We start from the raw sequence: 26,155 nt of genomic DNA, 5'->3' as shown, positions 1-26,155 counted from the left end.
ATGAACAGGTGCCAAAATAAATGACTCGTATGCGTCCAATTAAGAAACAGTTATTTCACTTAGATATAAAGTTGCTGCAGCTGGTCCTCTTTCATAAAGAAGATGGCGAAGAAAGAAAAACATTCAGGTGACGTTTTTATTTTGGCAAAAAACAAGCGAACAGAAATATCTGTTTGTTTCCTAACTGCTTTCATGAAACCTCAAGCCGTTGGCTCCCTTTTATCAGTAGTAGGCTACAAATTGGCTACAATGACTCCATGGACCCCCTACTTTCAGCGTCCTTGCATTAGGCTAGCTGTCCCCTCCGCCCCCTGCTTCTAGTCTTTACGCTAAGCTAGGCTATCTTACTTTCAGCCAGTAAGAGAACACTATTTCTCAACATGTCAAACTTTTCTTTTAATGTCTGTTCAGATGTGATGATGGCAAAGTAAATGTGAAAGTTTTACTCAAGTTTAAACACTTTCAAACTGGCACAGTTGTCTTCACCTCCTTTAATATAGGCTACTATAGTGACTTTTATTGATTAAATATTTGTAACTTTTGTTACTGCCCTTCAATTTGGGAACTACTGCTGTGCTGTCTTCTATGGAGAAAAAAGTTCACATCTCACCAACAAACTGAACTAACGTTTAAATTAAATGTGCACAAAAGGTACAGAGTTTATAAATAATCTGTCAGCAGCTCCTCTCTGCCGTCCTCCTCTTCTTCCCAGAGTTCCTTGTGTTCCTCTGGCACACCCCCTGGCCTTTTGCTTTCCCAGACTCCGCCCGGCTGACTGCGGTACAGGACAGCCCCGTGTCACAGTCGCAGCGCCCCAGCTTCCTCCTCAGTTTGGTGGACCCTTTCAGCAGACAGGCCTCGCCCTCCACCGGTATCCTCTGACATCGTTTACCGGTCAGATACCGGACACAGCACAGACCGGCCGCACAGTCACCGGACCGCACACAGCTCGACATTTCTGGAGCTGGAAGAGATACACAATTTAACACAAGTCCTAATACAGATAATGCAGTAAAAGTACTACACACCAAAATACTCCACTACAAGTAAAAGTCCTGCATTCAAAACCAGTAAAAGTATCAGCAAAATGTAGTTACAGTACTTAAAGTGTATGTATTGATTGTGCAGTAAAATGTTCCCTGTCAGTGTTTATATCTGATGCTTTTGGATTAGTATAACTGCTGTATTCATGTGTATAATGCCTTTTAATGCTGTAAATGTTTAAGGTTGAGCTAATTTCAACTCCTTTTTTCTGTTGGGTAGTTTACATCACAGCAATGCATCATCTTTAAAATCATTGATTTTATAGAAGATGATGATTTTAAATCAAATGTTTGTAATGTCACTGTCCTAAGAGAACCACGTATCTCTAAAAAGTCACAAGTCAGACAAACAGCCCTGTTTTCAGCTTAGTAAATTTTCGATTCCACCACTGGTTCTAAAACATCGTAGTTGACTTCCAATCACTCACCTTTCGTCCTGTTGAAGCCGTCGGTGTTTATGTGTCTGTCTGTCTCTCTGTCTCGCTGTCTGTCCACCTCTCTGTCCTGCAAGGACGGTCTCCTCTGAGCTCTGTTACTGCAGCCTTCCCTCTGACAGATCGATAGATAATTACATGGAGCATTACAATGAATTCTACTTCTTGATTAAACTCCCCAACAGTTTATACAAGTACAGCTGCCAAAATCATTAGATTAATCGTTAGTAGATTGACAGAATATGTTTTGCCCCCGTCCATAGCAGTACATTGCTTGGCCTCTGTGTCGGTACTCCTGGCTGCTTCTCCAAACTGGGGGCGTGCTGACCCCCATCTACTGTAGGTAATACACTGACTATGGATAATTACCTCATACAACCCCATTTCAAAACTTTCAAAACCATCCCTTTAAGTAGCCTACAGTACTTGACTAGATGTACTGTGCTGTGAATAATGTAGCTTATGGCTACTGACCGGAGGTACGGAGCAGTCAGGTGTAGAACATGGAGGTGTTTGTCCTCGATTGGAGTTGAACGTTGTCTCCGTCCGGCGCCGTACTGGACGGTCCACCTGGTCGCCATAGGAACTGTCCTGATAGACAAGGTCAGAGTGATGTCACAGTTAGGACCTCAGATATTAAAGGTTGATGATACCAGCATTTATGTTAAAAATTAGCATCAAAGTTGACTAAATATGCTGCAGGTACTATGGCTGTAATCACAATGTTTGCGCCATATTACAGTAATTACAGATATCTGATCTGATATATTTATACAGAAATACATCAAACACAATGAGCTAATAGACCTCCCACAGTAAAGTATAATTAGTTCACTGTATAATCAAATGCATGATATTGTTATTCCATAAGAGATTATGCAAACATAAACAGCCAATATTTAAAGTCACTATTGGACAGGCAGATAATATGAATCTTAGTGTCTGATAATATCCTATAAAGAAACTGTAAATTCACAGAAAGTTTTGTAGAAGGTGATTTGGTGCTAATTATAGGGATTTAATGCCAATAATATGCTAAGTGGAGTCTTTCAGACAGCACACAGCAGGTCAGTTGAACATCTAATGATGTGAAGTATGTCTACAGGAAGCTCACAATTCAACATACGTATATGGAGAATAAAGTTTCTGACAATAGATAACAATGAACCCAAACTTGAGTTGTCTCAAGATAATTAAAGGGAGAATGTGTTACACAGAATTATGTTTATTTTTCCTGCGCTTTTGCCTCTTTTTGTGAAACAATGGATACTTTCACCTCTTCTGACTTTAACAAATACTTCACATGAAACAATACAAGAAAGAATAATCATTACATGTCATTTAGCTGACGCTTTTATCCAAAGCGGCTTACAATTGCTATGTCGGAGGTCGCACACCTTGGAGCAACTAGGGGTTAAATGTCTTGCTCAGGGACACATTGGCTGATGTATCGCAGTGGGAATCGAACCCAGGTCTCCCACACCAAAGGCACGTGTCATATCCACTGTGCCATCACTCTTTGGTTGACCTCACAGATTTAAATGCAGCAGTTATTTAAATGAAATTCTTCTGGAAATCAAAAACTGCTCAAAAAGTAAACACAACTTATACTTGTCTCATTAATTGATATATAATTAGTACCAAATTCTTTCCAAGAAACCTCTGCGGAAATTGTAGGCTGTAGGCTATATGTTTGATATTGAATATTATGGACTATGGTTGGACAAATTCTGTATTTACCTTATACTGAAACTAACAGTTATTTATTTTACGGGTCAATCTGCAAATTACTTTCTTGATTAATTAATGAATTGTTTGGTGACAGCTTTAAATGTCTTCGTCTGAGCAGGCTAAAACCTAAGAAAAAAATCTATTCTCAGCTGACTTTGATTATTCACTTGTCATCAATCACACACAGGAGAGTTGGCAGCCGTATCTCCTGTTGAAGATAACCTGTGAATCTCCAACAACCTGTAACTCCAGCTGTCAGATAAACATAGTGGAGTAAAAATGAAAAATACAAAGTTTAAGAGAACCTTTAAACTAAAGGACACAGGTGCTCGGATAGCTCAGTTGGTAGAGCAGGTGCCCATATATAGAGGGATTACTCCTCGATTCAGCGGGCCTGTTTTTTCCAACAGTCATATTTAGTGAATCTACAAAGTAAATAATAACTTTAGTTGTAAGATGGATGCAGTGCAGTAAAAAGTACATCATCTCCCTCTGACATATGGTGGAGTAGAAGTATAAATACTTCTACTGCTCTTACCGGCAGCTCGGAGCTCTGCTGCGTCGTCTCTTTGGAGGATCTGATGGTGTTGGAGTCCAGAGCCAGACCACAGACCAGAGACACACACAGGACGCTACGCCACATCCACAGCATCCTCCGATCGATTGATCAATCACTCCTCTATCAACTATCGATCACTGGATCCTCCTTTTATCTGCTTCTGTCCCTCTGAGGTCAGTCACACCTGACGTTTGAAATTCACAATTTACTGCTTTAATTTTTTCAGATTTTCTGCTTTAAAATAATTTGACTCTTTGACTTTACCAGCTTTCTTCGGTCTAATTATTGATCTGATTATTAGAAGAATTTGTTTAAATCCTTCGCGGGTCTTTTCTAACCTCCTTGCAATAAAAGAAAAAAAAAAGATCTCCCTGCTGCTTTTAAATAGTTTGATTATGATTTTGAATAGTTTTCTGTATTTCTGACAATAACTGCTGAATTCAAACAGCTCTCCTGGTTTTTAGCCTTAAAATTAATTCAGTTATTAAAGAATAGCTACCTGCGGATCGTAAAACCAGCTCTAGTTTATTGTGTTAATACTTGTCTGATCCTCTCTGCTCTGTCTGTTTCCTCCTTCAGGTGCTTCAGGTTTGTTTTTTATACCCTTCCCCTCCCCTCTGATCCATCCTGTCTCTCAGAAGTTTTGAAGGTGCGTTTGAAGCTCGACCGCATCAGTCGGCGGAGCCAGCGCCGCCTTCGCTTCCTTCCTGGAAGCCCCGCGGGCGGCCTCAGGTGAGGGTGGGACGTTTGATACATGACACCGCAGAGACCACTGAGAGATGAAAACACACCTGGAGACACGAGACAGGTAGAGCCGTGTGTGTGTGTGTGTGTGTGTGTGTGTGTGTGTGTGTGTGTGTGTGCGTGCGTGCGTGTGCGTGTGCGTGTGTGGGGTTGTACTTTATGTGGTTTGAATGTTGGGATAAAGACTCATTAGAGCTGAAGCTGTCTCTGTCAGGCGGGCGGATGTGAGTGTGTTTACAGGTGATTAAAGCTGATTACCAGTTTCAGATAACGACACTAAACAGTTGAAGAGTGATCTCAGCTCTCTGAACACACAAATCCAACATAATCGAGTAGTAAAGAGAAGTTTTAAATATGTCCAGGTGTGTTTGTGTGACTGACAGGTGTCCCAGCCAATCACACAGCTGTCCAGGAGACACAAGGACAGTTTTATAGGATCAAGAAAAGGTCGTAAAACAAAACCTTTTGAGGAGATTTTAGGTTAAGTTGCTTTTTCGTTTTCCTCACAAGATGGTGTATGAACAAGTCATTTTGCGTTTTCCGTTCTGCCGTTCAGTCTCTACCGACTTAGACGTCAATAACTTCATAAGCCAAACGGACAAACCATGGCAACAACAAGCGTGTCCCAGTCATGTGCTTCACTTTTTAGTGTCCCCTGGAAACAGTTTCCCCTGTGTTGTGAGCTTCTTGCAGCGCTTTTTGTGAATGCGGCGCATGTTTCGTCAATTAGATGTTTTTGTGTGTTGTCAAATTAGTGAAGATGTGTCTTAGTTTGCAGTGTTTTGAGCTCTCAGGGCCACCATACTTTACAATATAGTAATCAAATAATTTTGTTGCATTAATCTAACCAATTAGTTTTTTTTTCTAATTTGACCTTTACTTAACCAGTAAGTCCCTTGAAATAGAAATATCTTTTCTGATGGAGAAGACAGTATGGCAGTTACAGTTTAAATGAAAATAAAACACAACCGATTGGAAATACAATCATCAAACACACAAGAGACAATATCGAGCTCAAATAAAGCAGTTGCATTTCTCTGTTACATGGACTATATATTCATAGTCCAAATTCACAATGTTAACCACGTGTTTAAAACTGCAAACTGAAACAAACTATATCTGGGAGAAAATATGTTTCCCTCGAAACATAAATGAAAATGCAGTTTAGTTGTATGAGAACGTCATTTTTTAGGAGACAGGGTTGGGGAAAAGGATACTGGCAGCTTTTTTCTTTTATTTTATATTTTTTTTTAGATCAATTTTTTATTAGCACCATTTATCATTCAGACATACAGAACAAATTCCACAATGTGTGCCAGTTGGTATGACATGGTGCACAGAACAGAGAAACACAAAATGAACAAGAACAAAAAACCCTCTGTCTTCCTTTCTCTGTCTCTCTAGCAGGTGTAATTTAGAGCCATCATTAAGTAACAAAACAATCGGGTCAGTAGGAATTAGATATCCTAACACATCAGATAGTATTGATGTTGTTTTATGCCAGAACTCATGCACCTGTTCACACTCCCAGACCATATGCAAGAAAGTTCCAGTTTGTTCAGGTTGACAGAACGTACACTAGGGAGTGGGAATGGCTTTCGAAATGTATCTCTTCTGAGGAGTCCAATATGTCCTATGACATATGTTGAAGTGGCTATACTGGTGGTTTGGGTTCTTGAAACAGTGGAAAATTGTTGTCCCAAACTGCCTCCCAATTAATTGTGTTCCCCTCAGGGCTCAGCTCTCGTTCCCATTTCTTTACTATTGGGAGTTCTCCTGTGGATACTTGCAACAGCTTAGCATAAATCTTGGACACTAATCCTCTCTCACAGGGAAATCAAAAAACCATTTAATGACTGGGTGCACCTCCAGTGTTTGTGGTACGTTGTAAGATAGAGTATTGTAGCCTAGGTTGTTTATTGTTACAAATATGCTGCCGAATTAAAGTATAAAGTTTCTTCCAGAAATTTATTGGTGGGGTTAAGGGGATCATTGAACTTAAGAAATTCACACGGGGAGCTATGTTCATTTTAACAACAGCAATCCTGGAGCGTAGTGATGCCGGCAGCGCAGACCAATTGGCCAGATCTCTTTGAACACTACTTAATATAGTTTCATAGTTGTCCTGAACAACTCGCTGTAGGGATGCAGGTATGGTGATTCCCAAATATGTAATTTTGCTTTGGGTTGGTATTGTACCACTAATAGCTGATGTCACATGCCTGTTGTTCACTAGAAGAAGATTAGATTTATTCCAATTAATTTTATAGCCGGAGATTGAGCCAAATTCGTTGAAGATCTTAAGAATTTTTGGAATAGAGTCCTCAAGATCAGACATGTACAACAAAATATCATCTGCGAAAAATGATATTGAGCTGTTATTGGATTTAATCTGGACATTACATATTTTATTTTGCCTTATGGCTTGGGCTAACGGTTCAAGAGAGATCGCAAATAGCATGGAGGAGAGCGGGCATCCCTGTCGAGAGCCCCGCTCGATGGAAAATGGCTGAGAATGCAAGCCATTGGTTGAGACTATGGCCATGGGATTCGCATATAAAGTACGCACCATGTCAATGAATTTGGCCCCCAAACCAAGCCTCTCCATTACTTGCCACAAGTAGTTGCACTCTAGGCGGTCGGAAGCCTTTTCCGCGTCCACTGATAAAACTGCTGCCGTTGTTGGAAGGTTTTTGGCTTCTTCTATTACATGAAATAGTCTGCGTACATTGTCGGCAGCATGACGCTTTGGTATAAAACCTGATTGGTCGGGGTGGACGAGCTTCTCGATAAAGTGCTCTAGGCGTAGAGCCAAGACTTTGGAATAAAGCTTAATATCAGTCCCGATGAGGCTGATGGGCCTGAACTTTGAGCACTGCGTAAGATCTTTGTCCTTTTTGGGTATAACAGAAATTAGCGCAGTGTTGATTTGCTGGTGGAAAGTACCCTTCTCTATGGCTGATGTTAGAGCTTGTAAAATGGTAGGTCCTAATATTGTCACGTCCAGCTGCCGCTCTTAAATTGTGTTTTGTTTGGTTTCATGGACTTCCTGGTTTATTTTGAAATACACTGTTTGTCTTCGTTACAGGTCACTGGTCTTCCCGTCTTTGACTGTTTTCCCGCCTGTGTGATTACCTGTCCCCACCCTAATGTGTATCACCTGTGTGTAGTTGTCTTCCCCAGTCCCAGTGTATATGTACTCCCCTTGTTTCACTTACCCTTTGCCAGATTGTTGTAGTACCTCGTGTGTCCACTCTCCAGCGTTTTTCCCAGTGTGTATTTGTTCCACTGTTACCAGACCTTTTGTTTTGTACTTTTGACCATGTGTACTGCCTGCCGATTTTGTACTGTTGCCTGCATTGTTCTCTGAACAATAAACGTACTTACCTTTTTACTCCATGTCCTGAGTTGTGCATTTGAGTCCGCCATTGTACCCTGACAAATATGTCAAAATACTGTAGAAGAAGTTCTGATGGAATTCCAACCCTGGCGTTTTTCCCTTTTTTAACTGTTTTTAATGCTGATTTAAGTACCTCTAAGGTTATCGGTTGACCCAGTTCTTCTGCCTCTTCTGGGTCAAGGAGAGGCAGGTTTAGTTCTTTTAGGAACTCCTGGCACTGTGTCGGATCTGGGTTGCAGGAGGACTCATACAACTTTGAGTAGAAGGATTGAAAAGTGTTTCTCTTTTCCCTTTTCAGCATATGAACCTAGGTCAACGAGGGTCGGGTTTCCGGTACAGACAGACCAACAACGGGAGAATTTTAACAATTTTTGCCATCTTATTCATCACTAATTTCACTTATGACAACGTTTTAGGCAAGAAATTAACTGTTTAGATTTTGAATATAGGCAGTCTTGCGATAATTGATGCCGAATTGACAATTTGCTTCAAAGTTTTCGGAGTTGAGAAGCTCCATGAAGTGAGGCAACAGCCAGCAGGCGCCTGCCCCGGTTGCTAGCTCGTCGCTCGGCCAGTTATGCTCAGAGACCCCGCTGTAAGCTGGAGGTCTCTCAGACCGGTCTCGTAAATAAGAGGCTTACATATCTGTTTAAATATCACAACACATGTCCATCATAAGATTAACGGGAACCTGTGGTTAACCGTCTTTTCGGAGTTAAACTCCACAAGCGTGTCCTGCGGCTGGCCGGCCGTCACACACACACACACACACACAGTCACACACACACACACACACACACACACACACACACATCCACAGCGCAGCAGGCAGAGGCGGGGGAGAGAGAGATACCCGTTTCTCTTCGGGAGACTTGTTTAAATTATGACAAATATGCTATATACATTAGATTTAGTATTTAGTTCATACTTTTTTGGTGTATTTGTTTTCTGATTTTAATGCTATAAAGACCGTTGCTGTGCTTGCATCACTCCCTTACCCCTCCTACCAGTCCCTATGGCCACTTGGCCAGCGTGAATGCAATTGGAAAAAACGGTTTCGGGGGAGAGTAGTTAGTAGATCTGTTTAGAAGTGGACTTTTCCTATAACTACGTTCCTGTAACTACTTAGTTGGAAAGCAGCTATTGTGGATGTCACATCATCCTCCATATCCAGCCTCCGACAGAAAACATCCGCATCCTTGGCTGTAGTGAAGGTGAGCACTCTCCCTCCGTGGGTCACTCTCAGGGTGGCCGGATAAATAAGGAAGTTTGAGACGCCTTTAGCATGTAACTTACGCTATAGTCAGGCTTAAAGTGCAGCGTTGCTTTGGAATCACGAATCGGGCCTTTCTGCTGTACTTGTACTTGGATTGCTTGGCGGTCCAGATATCTCAAACACCTGAAAATCAGAGTACGTGTTGTTGTACCCTTGCCGTAGATTCTGTGTGCTCTGTCAATTTCGATGATAGCCCTGTTCTGTAAGGCGGGGATCCACACCGGTAACTGATTTTGCAGGATCCCAACTGGGTCATCTTTTTTGCTGCCCTCTTTTAGTCCAATGATGCGTACATTGTTGCGTCGGGATCTGTCTTCCATTTCGGCTAGCTTATACTCAAATTTCTTCTGGTCATCAGCAGAGGCATTCACCATGTTTCTTATCTGCCTGTTACCTCCCTGCATCCTGTCCAGTCGTTGCACCAGATCACACACCGTAGCTCCCTGCCTTTCAAGCTCTGTCCTGATGTGTTGAAACGAGGTATAAATTTCTGCTAACGCTTCCTTCACTGCGTTGTGGACCACTGATTGAAGCACATTTTGTTGCTTTTCCAAGGCCTTGGCTATAATGTTTTCCATGTTCAGTTCCGCGCTAGCATCAGTAGCCATGTTAGCCATCGCCATGTTAGCAGACTTCTGTGTCTGGGTAAACGGCAAAGAGACCTGCTTTTTTGCTCCTGCACGGTGACTCAGTGGAATTACTGAGTCACCGTGGTAACAAATAAAACGATTGACGTGGAAGAAGGTTTTTCAATGAAAATACGGAGGTGGGTGAGGAGCTCTAGTCTTGAGCAACCATTGCGATCACCGGTCATGTGACCTCCGGCAGCATTTTTTTTTAACAAGACTTTGAGGGTTCATTAACAGACAAAAACAGCTGGATATCACATCATCTGCAGCCCTGAAACCTGCAGCTGCCTGAAGGAAGTCTGCAACAACTGATGGATGATTTGGAAAAATGATCAGTGATGACGTGGAGACGGCCAGCTGGTTTCTGATTCTCACACACTCACACACACACACACACACACACACACACACACACACACACACACACACACACACACACACAAATATCAAATATAACCTTTCATTTGTGAATATTTGTTTTGTGGATTATTTGAGCTCATATGTGAAGTGACTGCATGTGTGAGAGGACAAACATACATGAAACACATCATACAGAGACCTGCAGTGTAAACAGACCTGCAGTGTGTGTAGATGAGTGTGTGAGATAAGGTCTCCAGCCTGCAGGTTGTTCCAGGCTTCAATAAAAGGACAGCAGATGCTCACAATTACTGACACAGACACACACACACACACACACACACACACACACACACACACACACACACACACACACACCAGCAATGCAAATGATACACCCTCTGACCTGTGTGTGTGTGTCCATAATGTCAGTTTTTATCAGAATAAAAGGGAAGAGACATCCTCCGTCCTTCCTTCAGTCCTTCCTCGTCTCCTTGTCTCCTCTGTCCTCTCCTCTCCTCTCTCCTCCCTTCAGGTCAGATATATAGTGTCTCCATCAGCAGCTGAAGAAACCAGAACAAGAGCATCACTTGCCAGGTAGGAGCCACCTGTCTCTTCTTTAACACAGAAACCAGCTGTTTGTCGATCAAATCAAGTGAGTTTTATTTTTATAAGTTTATTTAAATACTAGTCCTTTAGATTGTAGGTTTCATATATGTTTTAATTCTTATATATGAGTTTTATTTTAGCTTTTATTTTCTAAAATGTTAAGATTTATTTATGTGTATATTTAATTTTCATTTATTTAAAGTTAGATGAGATTAATTTACCAATGAGATTAATTTATCTATTTTCTTTTGCTAATGTTAAATTTCATATGAGCTTTTATTCTTTCAAAATTAAGATTGATCTGTTTTCTTAATTTTGACTGACAGTTTATCTTTATTTTGTTTCAGTAAATGCTAAGATGTTTTTTCATTATTTGTGATTTGTTTTTATTATATTTTATATATTTGAATGTGTTTATTTTGCTTTGTGTTAACTTTAACTTGGTCTGTGTGTCTGCAGCTGTTTGACAGATGGACATGTATTAATTATATATCGCTTCAGCTTATGTATTGGTCATTGATTGTCATCTGTTACTTAGTCAGCAGCATGCTATTTATTTATTTACTTTTTGACAGTGACAGAGAGACTATAGAATGAAGCATTTTCACTGAAATGACTCGTAATGAAAAGTTTCACAATATAAATTGTATAAAACTGAAGATGTTCTGCAGGTTTTTTTTTCTCAAACTAAAGATTCAGATGCAATTACATTTCACATCAATTTTCCATCAAACAGGAGAGAGGGACAGACGAGATGGACAAAGATAAGAGAATGAAAGGTGTGTGTGTGTGTGTGTGTGTGTGTGTGTGTGTGTGTGTGTGTGTGTTAGAGAGAGAGAGAGACAGATAAATGTGTTAGTGAGGGAGGAAAGAGCCTTATAAACCAATCAGCCCTCAACACACTTATAAGAAAAAATCTTAAAAACGACCAGTTGAAAGGTTTTTATTCACAATTTCTTATTCACACTACATCAATATATGTTACATTACACAAATTGTAATTATCTTTTGTGACCAAGATAAAAAAAATAAAAAAATAAAACAATGTGAGAAAATGGTTGAACAAGTCTCCAGTAATGCCGAAGCTCAGTGAGGCTGCATTTAGACACAGCAGTGCTTTCAGCTAAATGCTAACATCATCCTGCTAACATGCTCACAATGACTAATGTTTAGCATATTTACCATTTTAGTGTTTTAGCATGCTAACATTAGCTAACTAGCAGTAAACACAATGGTGCATTCACATGCTCCTCGGAGTTAATATTCCCTGAATAAACGATGATGACGATGATGATGGTCCCATTTCCCAAGTTGGGAAGTTGTTATTCCGACTTTGGTGTGTTAATGAGCTTTAAGTTGTAATGCGGAAATAACATGGACACTACAAAGATGTGTTAAAACAACACGTTGAAAACTGTTTCAAGTATTCATTTTCACATGAATTTTCCCAGTTGGAACTCATTTTTTTCGATTATTTCGACACCTCATGAATGAAAGTCCAGCTGATGTTGGCAGGTATTTGTTCAAGTATTATTAAAGGTTTGACCTGATGATGGCGCTAGATAAAAAGTCAGGAGGATCACCAAAGTTATTACAATTCATCCTGAGGGGAACATGAATGATGAACCACATTTCATCACAATCCATCCAGTCGCCCTTTACTGGCCATTAGAAAGAATGCATTTTAAGGCACTTTAAGTTTGCCGCTTGGTTGTGAACTGGGACTGCCAAAAAGTAAACATTGATGTCAACAATGTAGGCGTTCAAAAAAAAAAATCTGCTTTGCAAATCTTTTATGAAGAAGGAAACACGTTCAACACGTTTGTCAGAGAAACAAACATTAACAGCAGTAGAATCAATATCTACATCTGTATGATGTGTTTTGGCTTCATGAGGTTTCTGTGCTGTAATAAAGAAACAGTGAAGACAGAGAGCTCATTCATATCACATCTGATCTTTAATAAAACAACAGGACGCTCTGTTAATATCACAGACTCCAGATATTAGGTATCATTAGATATCTAGGCCTGCAGACTCTAACTGTACACTGCTTTTGTAGTCTGTTTAGAGATAGCCTGACATCGCCAGACCAAAGAGTCTGGAACCTCTCAGATCACTCTCAGTTCACGGGTTATCAACATGGGGCGTAGCGCTGAGTGACCAGTAACCAGGTCCATCCGCTGTAGATGGCCAATGCATATTAGGGCAGAACTTAGCGTAATATGGGTGGGGAAAAAATAACACGTGAGCGACAGGAAAATGTTGTTTTGCCAAATCCTGTCAAAAGTATGGCAAACATATGTTTTAAAGCCTTTCTTGAGAAGAAAGATTTTTGTCAAGAAATGCTTTAAAATATACCATCCAGTTTGTTCAATACTGACCCGGCTTTAACAGAAAGTTCCACATCAACTGCAGCCATTTTGGTTGTTTCCGTCTCATTGGTGCTCCTATGTACCCTGGAAATCCAGAGTTCTCGCTACTGCACAATTTGAATTTGCTCAGCGAGTCACTCTGGCATTGAGTAATGATGCTCATTAACTATGCCCTTGTAGCCGAGCTGCACCAATCACATCGGTGTATCTGATATAGGCGGGCCAGAGGCGAGCTAAACAGATGACGACAGTTTAATCTGCCAGTTAGCTCCACAGGTAGCTAAGCGTATGGGGCTCTGGATACGTCACCCCGTGTATTGTTGTGATTGGTCGTAGTGTTATCCAAATGCGTGCAGTGAGATTTTCAAATGCATGCTTGGTGCCGCCCCTTGAATTGGGCCATTTTCATTACTCAATGCCAGACCCTTAATCTTTCGGATTTGGGTCTCGATTTCTAGGCTAGCTCCTATGCAGTCTTCGTCTCAAACACACCCCACATAAGATAAACGTTTGTAATTGGCCATGGTTGTCTCAAGCCACTGAAAATATGTCTGAATGGGAGGAGGACCAGAACCATCTGCCATAGAAAATAAAACATGAACTCCCAGGCTAGTTTGCAGGTGTATCCATTGCTAGTAGATGAATTTTTGCACTTTGAAAGAGTCAGACTAGCTGTTTCCCCCTGCTTCTAGTGTTTTTGCTAAGCTAAGCTAACTACATGCTAAGGATGTCCCAAACTGTTGAACTCTTCCTACACTGGCAGTTGTTTCTTAGCTTTTTTTCAGACTCTAACACAGGCAAGAATTACAGCCAGCTAAACATCACTGACCAGATGGCGGCTCTGTACAGAGATTTAATTTTAGCCACACTAGCTAAAGTCCACCATTTTGTTGCAGACTGAACTCTCAACAACTATTGCATAGGTTAAGATTACATTTTATTTAGTAGTCATGGTCTTCAGACAATGAATCCTACTGATTTTAGTGATCCTCTGACTTTTCATCTAGCGCCATCATCAGGTCAACATTTTAATGTGTCCAATAGGCTACTTTGGTTTATGACCCTGATACCTGCACAACTAATTACATTCTCATCAGCCTTAGCTGTGTTTACTGATAATTAGGTAATGTTATAATGCTAACACGCTAAGGTGAACATTATACCTGCATACAGTAAGCCAACTACGTTATTATATATCCCTGATATTGTCTGCTTTTAAAAGAATAAAATCTGCAGCTTTCATGGTTTCCTGTAGTATATGGTAATATTTTGTAGAATCCTGTGTAATATTTAAAAAAGTGTGGATCAGCTGTTACTGAACAGCTTCTACTGAAGTTCATGTGTCATTTTTAACCAACAGCAGGCATTTAAATGTGACCTATATTGTGCTCATTTTCAGGTTCATGCTTATATTTTGGGTTTTTATTAGAACATGTTTACATACTTTAATGTTGAAAAAACATGTTATTTTCTTGTCTGAGTATACCTGTATACTATGTTTGAAATGCTGCGTTTTAGCGCCTGTCTCTTTAAGCCCCCTTCCCAAAAAAGCCCAGTCTGCTCTGATTGGTCAGTGTTTCTGGGTCGGTATCTGCGTTCTCAGAGTGTCTGCACCGTGTGGATTCAGCGTTTTGATACTTTCGCAGTATTTATATTGCACCTTAACCTGCTTTATAATCAAAAAGACATGGAAATCTCACTTTTTACAATATGGGACCTTTAAAATGATGTTTATTATGCAACATGTTGCTAAAAGAGACACAAAGTGACTGAAACTGTGTTTGAGATTAAAACATGTCACAAGTTTACGTTTGTGTGTGTGTGTGTGTGTGTGTGTGTGTTTTCTCTCTCTCTCTCTCTCTCTCTCTCTCTCTCTCTGTGCAGACATGGCCTGGCTCCGTCAGAGTCGAGGTTCTCCCAGACTTGTTCTGGTGGTAGTGTGTGTTGCTCTACTGCTCGACAACATGCTGCTCACTGTGGTCGGTAAGTATGTTGGTGGAGGAGGTTTCAGAAGCTGCTTTGTTTAGGTTTAAATTGACACATTGAGCCAGAGTCACTAAACTAAAGAATTCACACCCACCAGTAATTGCTGTAACATTTACTAGGGAAGCAGCTCCATAAATAAACTTTTTCCCACTGTTCTGTAAAAGAACTTGACTGATTTGCACATAGCTCTGACCTCAGCCCCATCCAACACCTTTTAGATGAACTGGACCACAGACTGTGAGCCAGACCTGATCACTTACATCAGTGTTGGACCTCAGAGACCTCAGACACCTGTTATTTTTCCAAAGAAAAAATGGCTTTTTTTACACAATCCTGCTGACAAACAAACAAAAACAAATTGACAAACCGAACCTAAAACATACTGGGAAAAAAACACTATGATTTTTCACTAACACTAACTTAAACCACAGAGAAACTACACCGACATGATCCTGCCCCTATTAAAAAAATAAAAAACACATTGTTTTGTTTACTGTCCAGTAAGTCTTGAATTTTCCCTTGGGGATCAATAAAGTATCTATCTATCTAAAAACCATGTATCTCCAAATTAATTTTACAGACAAACACTTTTATTATCAACTTCTTAAGATAAATAAAAAAAATAAAAATAATAAAAAAAAAAGCTTAAAGGTCTGTTTTTTCTTTTTACTTTTTGGAGATACATGGTTTTCAAGGGCAGCGACATATAACATATTGCTCTGGTGTCTGAATCCAGCAGAGTGGAGGCTGTAAGAGCAGCACATTAATGAACATGTTACACAGTCACATATGGTCAGCTGTCCACATACTTGTGTCCAGGGAGTGTTTCAAGACATGGTTCAGTTACAGATCGTCCTCTAATGTTACTCCATGGCGGAGTCTCAGCTGCTGGAAAACAGATTTGTGACGCAATTAAAAAACCAGGAGTTCATGGCTGTCGTCAGCAGTTAGACTCAGAGCTACATCTAAAGGCTGGAGAGGTCTCACACACACACACACACACACACACACACACACACACACACACACACACACAACCTCCTGACCTGACCTTTAAAGCTGCGGTCTCAGTCCACAGTTGTCTCCTTTGGTCTCTTCTCAGATAAAATTCTTTTCTCTGCTCTATTTCTCCTCTGATGGGTTTTATATGTCGTAACAGGCTCATTGTGGGTTTAAATAGATGTGTTTTTTTTTTTTTTTTTACCTCCTATGTCATCACTCTTCACTCACTAATCAGCTTCATTCGGATGTAAAATTCCCATAGTAATTTCATAATACATAATAATTTCCAAGAATGTTCCTGTACAGACATTTTTTAATTTCTTAGTAATTATAGAGAAAATGTATGCGCTTTGAATCAAGTAATTCCTATCAGCTGATAGTGTAATGTACAGAGATAAAGTGTTGAAGAAAGAAAAAAGATAATTAATTAATATTTATTTAGGTTTAAAGGGGGAAGTTCTTTGAGACATAATTAAGAGTTATTTTCAGTAAACGTCTTGGATGTTTTTGGGAAATTATTAGGAAATTATGAAACTATAAAGTAAAACCATCTTTGCACCATAATCATCCATAATCATATTCATAAGTTATCCAGTCTCATGTTCTGCCTTTAAGGGTTATTTCTGTCAGCGGAGGGAGATATTAGTCATACACTACCGAACACACTGATTTGTATTGAAAATAAACTCATCTATCTCATCAAATCTATTTCAGTCACTGAGCAGCTCATAAAATTAGTTATGGGAAGAGTTGAATTACAGATGAAAGGAAATCTTCTTAGTGAGTTTAGCAGGTGGCAGAAAAGCAGGTGGGTGTCACGTTAACAAGTAAAATAACCCTAGATAGTGCAGGATGTCTTCCTCAGAATCAGAAGATTTTTGTCATTGTACAAAAATGAACAACAAAATTCTAAACATAAATCTAAATCTAAAAAGACAAGAAACAAATAGTAAAACGATACAATCATAAATAGAAGAAATATACACACTAAAAGTACTAGTTATTGCACACGGTGAGTGTGTGTGTTCAGTGTGGTGATAGCTTTTGGAAAGAAGCTGTTCCTCTGACTCTGTCTCAGGCTGACTGGTGTGCTTATAGCTGGCTTCTGTTTTTGTTTTCACGGTTCTCCGCCTGCTTTCTGACTGAATCCCTGAAATTTAGTTTAAGAAATCATGCACTTTACATTCACTTCACTTAATTGTTTTCTATCTGAAGTCGTTGAGAAGATTGTCTAATCAGTGAGTTCATATTGTCTTCGCTCTACCTGTAACAAAGTTTTAACCACTCTGTGACTGAAATATTCAGGTTACCAGAGACATTTTTTGCGGTGAGGAATTTTATTTTAATCAAGCAACCAATTAATTAATTAATTAATCTTCCTCCTTTAGTGCCGATCATCCCGACCTTCCTCTACGCCATGGAGCATCCTAGTCCAGAGCCCCAGACTGCCCAGCCATCCCTGCTCCCTCTGCCCACCCTTGATGCATCACGCTTGGGCACTGTGCCCTCTCAGTCCCCCTCCCCGAGGTCACAGCTCCCTCAGCCCAGCCATAGTGCACCGTACCACGGTACACAATCAGACCAGAGTCCCCAATCGTCTCCTCTGGTGTCTCTGTTCGACAATTCGACATTCAGTCTGCAGGAGATCCTGACCGAACCCACCCCAGACACCAAGCTCACAGACCAGAGCAGCCCGACCACAGAGCTGCAGATCAACGAAACCACTAACGCTACAGTAGGTGATGTTTATCTGTCACTGATGGATCAGTGTTTACAGGGGAGTTCATACGTTCTCCCCTCTCTCTCTCTCTCTCTCTCTCCTGCAGGAGTCCTCCTGTCTTCAGGACAGGGCGTTTCTGGAAGAGGAAAATGTTCGTGTTGGTTTGTTGTTTGCCTCTAAAGCTCTCGTCCAGCTGCTTATCAACCCGTTTGTCGGCCCGCTCACCAACAGGTATCTGATTGGGTGATTTTACAGTAGAAACATCAGTAACTTCCTGTCTAATTTTGAGAAAAAACATTTCTTGAACTTTGACCTGAGCTGCACTGAAGGCTTGTGGTTGTGCTGTGATTAAAGATGGAGGACAAAGCAATAATCAGTGTTCACACAACACGACTTTTAAAGTGATCAGATCTCTGTACTGTTCACGCTGCACAACTTGCTGTCTTGCCTTAAAGTCGTTGTGGCGATAAAACAAAGAAGAAAAAGAAAAGAAGGTTTGGGTGTTGTCGTTGGCACACATTTTTTTATATTTTCTCGAGGTGCAACAACAATTTTGGTCCATGTTGCAAATGCAACACATACAGTAAAGTTCCTAATGTTACCGGCAACCCATTCCCCATGTTTCCCCTCAACCCGTCTCCAGGATTCTCCACCATTGAATCAGGCTTTCACCCTAAAGGAACATGCACCTGTATCTATATTTGTAGCCGATAGGAACGCCCCCTCTCTGAAATAATCTGTGATTGGCCAAAGTCTCTTATCACAGTCTAGATTTTCTAAAGTCTTACAATATGCTGAAATGTATATATAGATTAGTGCCCAATGAAGCCAAAAAAGAAACTGTCTACTGCAGCTTTAAGACTGTAAATGTATTAGCATCAGTTCCATAGTAAATCTGAAAAATTGAGAAAATTTGTAACATCCACAAGCGTACAGATCTTATATAACACATAGAGACATCGTAGATATGAATGTGTGTGTTTATTTAAATGTTAATAAGTGTTGCATTAGTTCACTTACAGTCTGTCTGTCTGTCTGTTTCTGCAGGGTCGGGTACCACATCCCCATGTTTGCTGGTTTCATCATCATGTTTGGGTCAACTATCAGTAAGTCTCACATATACACACAGTCATGGTGGTGTGTTTTCTATAAAGAAATGTCTAATCGTGTATGTGTGTGTGTGTGTGTGTGTGTGTGTGTGTGCTTGTCAGTGTTTGCGTTCTCAGGGACATACGCTCTGCTGTTCCTCGCTCGCTCTCTGCAGGGAATTGGTTCGTCCTTCTCATCTGTAGCAGGTCGGCGCTTCAACTCTGAAACACAAAACATTTAGTACACAGAGATATCTTATCCACACAAAGGTAGAGAAACTGACTGCGTGTGTGTGTTTAGGTCTGGGTATGTTGGCCAGTGTGTACACTGATGATGAGGAGAGAGGCATCGCCATGGGCATCGCACTGGGAGGACTGGCTATGGGGGTCCTGAGTGAGACACACACACACACACACACACACACACACACACACACACACACACACATATACATGCACATTTGTACTTCTTTAGCACCAGTACAGCACTACACTCCAGAAAGTAACTAAGTACTGTCACTCAATTAATTACTTAGAATTTCCATTTTCTGCTACATTATACTCCCCTACATCTCAGAGGGAAATACTGTACTTTTCACTTCACTACATTTATCTGATAACTCCAGTTACTTCAGATTATTAAAACAAAATATAATCAACTAATCAATGATGATGTAATATTATAGATTAAACAACCCAGCAGTATATAAAGAAATTAAAATGGGCTCCACCTTTACCTGTAACAATAAAGCGATGAACACATTAATGCCTCAATTATTATATTACAATAATATAATATATATTACTCTGCATAATGAGTACTTTTACTTTTGGTGCTTTAAGTATATTTTCATCCTAATACTTTTGTACTTTAACTCAAGCAAGGTTTTGAATGCAGGACTTTTACTTGTAAGAGAGTATTTTTGCACTGTGGTATTACTACTTTTACTAAAGTAAAATATCTGAGTACTTCTTCACCTCTAGTCAGGTTCATCCAGGGGCTAGTTTTGTCAGCATTGTTCACTTGGGGGTTGACGTTAGACTTGTCTCGCTTTGCCAGACCCTCCTCCAAAGCGCGCTGAAGGACGGTCTGGCTACTCCACACAGCCTTCGGGATGGGAGGAAAACGTGCTCTGGTTTATTGGCATTTCTTTAAACCAATCAGAATCCTCATGGGCGGTGCTAAACTCCACACACAGCCGCTGCAAAATAGTCGTGCGAGAAAATTCAGATTGGACAGATAGTCTAGCTAGCTGTCTCAATTTATCATGCAGAGATCTGAGCAGTTAACCATAGTCCTCATAAATTGAGTGGAACGCGAAGGATATAGACTAATGTTATACAGCTGTAGTAGAGACAGATTTATAAAACTGTTGTAGGACTGTATTTGAGGGCAGATGTCAGTAAGTTTAAGAAAAAAGGACTTATATACTTGAATATTTGTTCTGTGTTGAATGTGTGTGCATTGTGTTTCAGTTGGAGCTCCATTTGGCAGTGTGATGTACGAGTTTGTGGGGAAACGCGCTCCCTTCCTGATCTTGGCCTTCCTGGCTATGTTTGATGGAGGTAAAGATTTAAATAAAATCTTCTCAGTGGTCAAAACGCCTGTTAAGACTCAAGATAAAGTGTTCAGTGTGGATATTAATTTATCTCAGAATAGATTGATCTATAGAATCAACGATGATGATCGGCATCTATAAATGATGTTATTGCTGACGGGGTTTTGAACCTGTGACCTCCTGTGTACATGTTGGTAATGTCACACTAATCTGATCCAAATGGCATAATGTTATTTTTAATGTGTTGCAGCACTACAGCTGTTCATCCTGCAGCCTTCAAAGATCTCTCCAGGGGTGAGTCCACTTTAAAACCACTACTGATCTGATCCGGACCAGTCTGACCTGGGTGATATGATCTGATGTGATTTGTTCTGGCCCTGTCTGGTAAGATTTTGGTTTGTTCTGGACGAGCATGATGAGCTTCAATTTGTGTGTTTGTATGTTTCAGAGTGTGGAAGGGACTCCATTACTGACTCTGTTAAAGGATCCGTACATTCTCATCAGTGCAGGTATGTTGTCGTCTCCTCACACTCACCTTTATGGTCACGTTTACCCCCAAAACACAAGACAAACAGGTCTGTAGAGTCTGTGACAGATTATGTTTCTGTCTGCAGGTTCTCTGTGTTTCGCCAACATGGGTGTAGCCATCTTAGAGCCGACTCTGCCCATCTGGATGATGCAGACCATGTGCTCCCCTAAATGGCAACTTGGTACGTTCCACTGTCTGTGCTCCTGCACTTCCCTTCTCCCTTCCTCCTTATGTTCATCCTTCCCGTCCTTCCTTGCTTGCTTTCCTTCCTCTTAAGCTCTTCCTTCCTTCCTTCCTTCCTTCCTTATGTTCCTTCATACTTATACTTTTCCCTTAATTCATTCCTTCCTTACGTCCTCCTTATGTTCTCTTTGTTCCTCCCATCCTTCCTCCCTCCTCTCCCTCTCTAACAGTGTGTTGTATTATGTTGTGTTTCAGGTATGGCCTTCCTCCCTGCCAGTATCTCCTACTTGATAGGAACAAACCTGTTCGGTGTTCTAGCCAACAAGATGGGACGGTCAGTGTGTGTGTGTGTGTGTGTGTGTGTGTGTGTGTGTGTGTGTGTGTGTGTGTGTGTGTGTGTGTGTGTGTGTGTGTGATTACACAGTGATTACACTGATTATAGATCAAAAGCTACTGCCTTCAAAGCTGCAGAGGAAACATTTCTACTTAATAAACTCTAAATTACACGCAGATTACACAGATATACAGGTAGGTTTATTGATCGACTTTGTGTGTGTGTGTGTTCAGTCAATACAACCTCTCAGAGGAAGACGTTTAACAGATTAACTTTTCTGGAAGTTTTGTTCTGAGTTCTGTTCAGACCTGATCCTAAAGATTTCCGGTAAACCTGCAGGTGTAAGACAGACAAGTGGCTGATGTGTATTTCTGCGTCTCCAGGTGGCTCTGCTCCATGTTAGGGATGTTTATCGTTGGCATCAGTTTGCTGTGTGTAAGTACAACATCCAACCATCATTGTTTTATCCATTGTAGTTACAGGAAGTCATGTAGACATTTTTTCATAGATTTGTGTGTGTGTGTGTGTGTGTGTGTGTGTGTGTGTGTGTGTGTGTGTGTGTGTGTGTGTGTGTGTGTATATACCAGGTTCCTTTTGCCACCAGTATCTATGGTCTGATTGGACCAAACGGAGGTCTGGGCTTCGCTATAGGTGATAATCAACACACTCATTGTCTCATTTACATTTTTAATATCAAAAGTGTTTGTAGGTAAACCTATGTAGACTAATGATTTGATATTTTATTATATAAACTGTGGAAACAATAAATATGATAATTATTACAGTTGTTATTCATTAATTGTTTAATTGAATGATTTTTGTCCGTCAGGTATGGTGGACTCCTCCATGATGGCCATCATGGGTTACCTGGTTGACATCCGTCACGCCTCCGTCTACGGCAGTGTCTACGCCATTGCTGACGTTGCGCTGTGTATGGGGTTCGCTATAGGTAACGCAAACATGTAAACATACACAATGCATGTTGGAAATGTGGCATGAATTTAAAAGAAATTAGCACTAATGAGTTGAACGTATGTTTACAAGTCTCTGTCTGTTGTTCCAGGACCATCCATAGGGGGCACTCTGGTTCAGGCGGTGGGTTTTCCCTGTCTCATGGTGTTTATCGGGGTGATCAACATTCTGTATGCTCCACTCTGCTTCCTGTTACGTAACCCTGCTGTCAGAGAGGAGAAAATGGTAAATACAGATATAAAAACATGAGTTAGACCAGTGAGCACAACAGCAGAGGTGTAGAACCAGGGTACTACCTTTGTGGATTGTTACCATGGCCACTAAGAATTCTTGATTGCCATTTGCTGGCAGGTGTCCATTAATATCTAGTAACCGGGCGGAATATACTCAGTGTTGGGAAGGATACTTTCAAAACGTATTCCGTTACAGAATACATGCCCAAAAATGTAATTTGTAACGTATTCCGTTACGTTACTCAATCTGAGTAACGTATTCTGAATACTTGGATTACATCCACATTGAATTGCATTTTATAAGTGTAGGAATGCGGCCGTCACTTACAGCTTACTAAACAGGCCTATTCTGGTGTGTTCTTCTGTTCCAAATGGCTGAATTTTTGTATTTGTAGTCCCGAACTGCATACTACAAATATCTAACCGCAGTCTAAGCTACCACGAGCTAATTTTAGCTAACGTTAGTTAACATGTCAAACGGGGCTAGTCAGTCTTTCAACGGCTCTGGGGCTAGTAAATCAGCACATAGGAGAATGTAAAGTCGCACATCAACTATAAAATAGCAAGGTGACCAGTAAAACTACAGCAGACGACTACCGTTGGCTAATTAAAAAAAAAAAAGTACTTTAAAATGCTTCTTCAGGTTGGAGGTGGAGTAATTTGGACGCTGAAAGGAGGTTGGTTGCTGGCAAGCAGAGGTTGAACTGCACAGTTATATTTCGTTCTCCCTTCTCTTTCTTTAATGTGAAATGCTGTTTGAATTTCCAAGATAGAAACGCATTCCTGTTCTGGCTCATCTCTACCTATCAGTGATCACGCAAATAGCTAATTTTGTCGTTTTCATATTGGGGCTTCTGGGAAATGCATGGAGTTGCAAGAGTGAATAAACTCATGAAACAGAGAAGTATCGTCATGTAATCCATTGATTTCAACAATGTAACTGTATTCTAAATACCAACTATTTAAATTGTAACTGTAACGGAATGCAGTTACTCATAATTTGTATTCTGAATACGTAACGCCGGTACATGTATTCCGTTACTCCCCAACACTGTATATACTCATACATGGCGCAGGTATTTGTTTGCCTTTTTAATGTTCAATCAACTTTATTTAAACAATCGCAATCTGAACAACATACAAAACCGCCTATCCTTAAACCGTTGATTTAAATTGATTGAAAAAAACAGAAGGAAGACAGGAAGTATAATGTTGCCATGGATGCCATGGAAGTATTCTTAATATGGTGTACACTTTAACTGAATTTTTTTTGGGGTGGCTAAAATACGTTTTGCTGCTGCCCCCGTCCACAGAAGTACATTGCTTATAGCTGCTGTGTCCGCACTTCTGCCTGCTTCTCCAAACTGGGGGATGTGATGACCGCCATCTACTGTAGGTGTAATACACATTACTTACTTACTATGGATAAGTACCTCATACAAACCCACTTAAAAAAAATCCAAACTATGCCGTTCTCTTATATGATCTGTGTGTCACTGCGAGCAACAGTGTCTTCCACAGGTTGAGAATTTACTTGTGGTGGTGGGTGGCGCAGGATGTGACGGCGTATTGCTGGGTTCAGTAATAAACTAGTCAAACAAAGGTTTATGAACTATTTATTGAAAACAATGACTAGGCTACATAACATTAACAGATAATTTTGGTTGGTTTGTCAAATGTTATGGTTCAGCAGATAAAATACCTGATTACCCAGAGCCCAAATAAGCTATTATATGTAACTTAACCTTAATACTATGATCCATACAGACAGTTATGTTATTAAAAATCTCAACATTGCTTCCTGTTAAATCAGGAATTAGCGTGTGCGTGCGTGTGTGTGTGTGTGTGTGTGTGTGTGTGTGTGTGTGTGTGTGTGTGTGTGTGTGTGTGTGTATATAGTCATTACACAGTGATTACACTGATTATAGATCAAAAGCTACTGCCTTCAAAGCTGCAGAGGAAACATTTCTACTTAATAAACCCAAAATTACACACAGATTACACAGACATACAGGTAGGTTTATTGATCGACTGTGTATGTGTGTGTGTGTGTGTGTGTGTGTGTGTGTGTGTGTGTGTTTTGCAGGCGATCATCGACCAGGAGTGTGTGATGCACAGGAAAAGCTACAACACACAGAAGGAAAGTCGTGAGTTTCCTCTGAGCGACTACAGTGAAGAAGACACGGAGGACTGACACACACACACACACACACACACACACACACACAACTAATGATGTCCGTGTTGTGATGTTGTCTTCTCCAAACACGTTTTAACCTTCATCATCAGACTTCCTGTCGTCACACAGTCAGAACAGCAACATTGAACACTTCTTAAGGCTCTGACACACCAACCCGATGGTCGACCGTCGGCCTGATCATTTGGCTCCCGTCTCCCCGAGTCGGTCCAAAAAGTGCCTCGGAACACACCGAAGCGACGCCGACTTGAGCGTACGTTCTGCGCGTAATACGTCTCCATAACAGCACTAATCAGTATTGTTGCCTGAAAAATGAACACCGGAAATGATGGAACATCTCCTTAGACCTAGTAAACACAGAGCATGCTGTCGTCAGTCATTGTTTTCATCAGAGTGTTGATAGTAGCCAAGAAGGATCGTTGTTATCATTACTCGCTGAACGGAAGAAAATACGATGGCTAGTAATAAGAAGATACTGGCGTTTTCAGCTCCGGTTTTCTTGTGCACTGATTCGCTAGTCAAGGGCTAGCACTCCACCAATCAGATTGGTCATTGATTCCGACTGCCCACTGGCCGATTCAACAAATCGGCCAAAAATGAACGCCGACGGCTCCTCCGACTGATGACAGCACGAAACACACCGAACAGACTCGAGTCACCGACCACGCCAGACTGTCCAACGGCCGATAATCGGGTTGGTGTGTCAGCACCTTTAAAGGGACAGTGTCCCCTTACATGTCCTTAATTGCTACATTAAATATAATTAATTTGATTAATCATCAGTTCACACAATCAGGGTTTTGTAAGAAATTTCATTATTAACGCATGGAGGCTGTGACAGATGTTTTGATGCCTTGTGTGCATGTTTACAGAGTTACTAATTTGAACATATTCATGCAAATTCCATTAAAAGATGCCTGATTGCCTCCAACTTACTGTTCACTAAGACCCGCCCCTCCTTAGTTGTTGCTACCCGTGTCAATCTTTGTGTTCTAAAATGTTATATACAGTTTACAGTGACAACAGCAGGAATGTATAATAACGAAATATAATCTGTACTCCTGCCTTCTCCAAACTGGGGGCATGCTGACCGCCATTTGCTGTAGGTAATACACTGACTACGGATAATTACCTTATACAAACCCACTTCAAAAGATCTAAACTATCCCTTTAAGATTTGGACGTTGTTATCGTGTCT

At 40.6% G+C, this 26,155-nt stretch overlaps 2 protein-coding genes across 2 annotated transcripts; one reads left to right on the top strand and one right to left on the bottom strand.

The window, feature by feature from the left end:
* Positions 1–174: 174 nt before the first annotated feature.
* LOC116056843 (dickkopf-related protein 4-like) lies at positions 175–3,955 on the bottom strand. The gene is made up of 4 exons (XM_031309219.2): positions 3,747–3,955; positions 1,952–2,068; positions 1,472–1,592; positions 175–964 (listed from the first exon to the last, which is right to left on the bottom strand). The coding sequence occupies exons 1-4, from the start codon at positions 3,858–3,860 to the stop codon at positions 675–677; spliced, it is 642 nt and encodes a 213-aa protein (XP_031165079.1). The 5' UTR covers positions 3,861–3,955; the 3' UTR covers positions 175–674.
* On the top strand, positions 3,755–25,336 carry LOC116056667 (chromaffin granule amine transporter). The gene is made up of 19 exons (XM_031308920.2): positions 3,755–3,940; positions 4,347–4,575; positions 10,709–10,832; positions 15,039–15,137; positions 17,531–17,877; positions 17,969–18,093; positions 18,910–18,968; positions 19,074–19,157; positions 19,252–19,344; positions 20,427–20,516; positions 20,760–20,803; positions 20,958–21,018; positions 21,124–21,219; positions 21,477–21,555; positions 21,939–21,990; positions 22,143–22,206; positions 22,385–22,504; positions 22,619–22,752; positions 24,847–25,336. Exons 4-19 carry the CDS (start codon positions 15,041–15,043, stop codon positions 24,952–24,954), a joined length of 1,653 nt encoding a protein of 550 aa, XP_031164780.1. The 5' UTR covers positions 3,755–3,940; positions 4,347–4,575; positions 10,709–10,832; positions 15,039–15,040; the 3' UTR covers positions 24,955–25,336.
* Positions 25,337–26,155: the final 819 nt, after the last annotated feature.

This window comes from Sander lucioperca, chromosome 2 (assembly GCF_008315115.2).
Source record: "Sander lucioperca isolate FBNREF2018 chromosome 2, SLUC_FBN_1.2, whole genome shotgun sequence".
NCBI classification, from domain to species: Eukaryota; Metazoa; Chordata; class Actinopteri; order Perciformes; family Percidae; genus Sander; species Sander lucioperca.
Note: the sequence above shows the minus strand (reverse complement) of the source record. Positions and strands in the feature narration are given on the sequence as shown.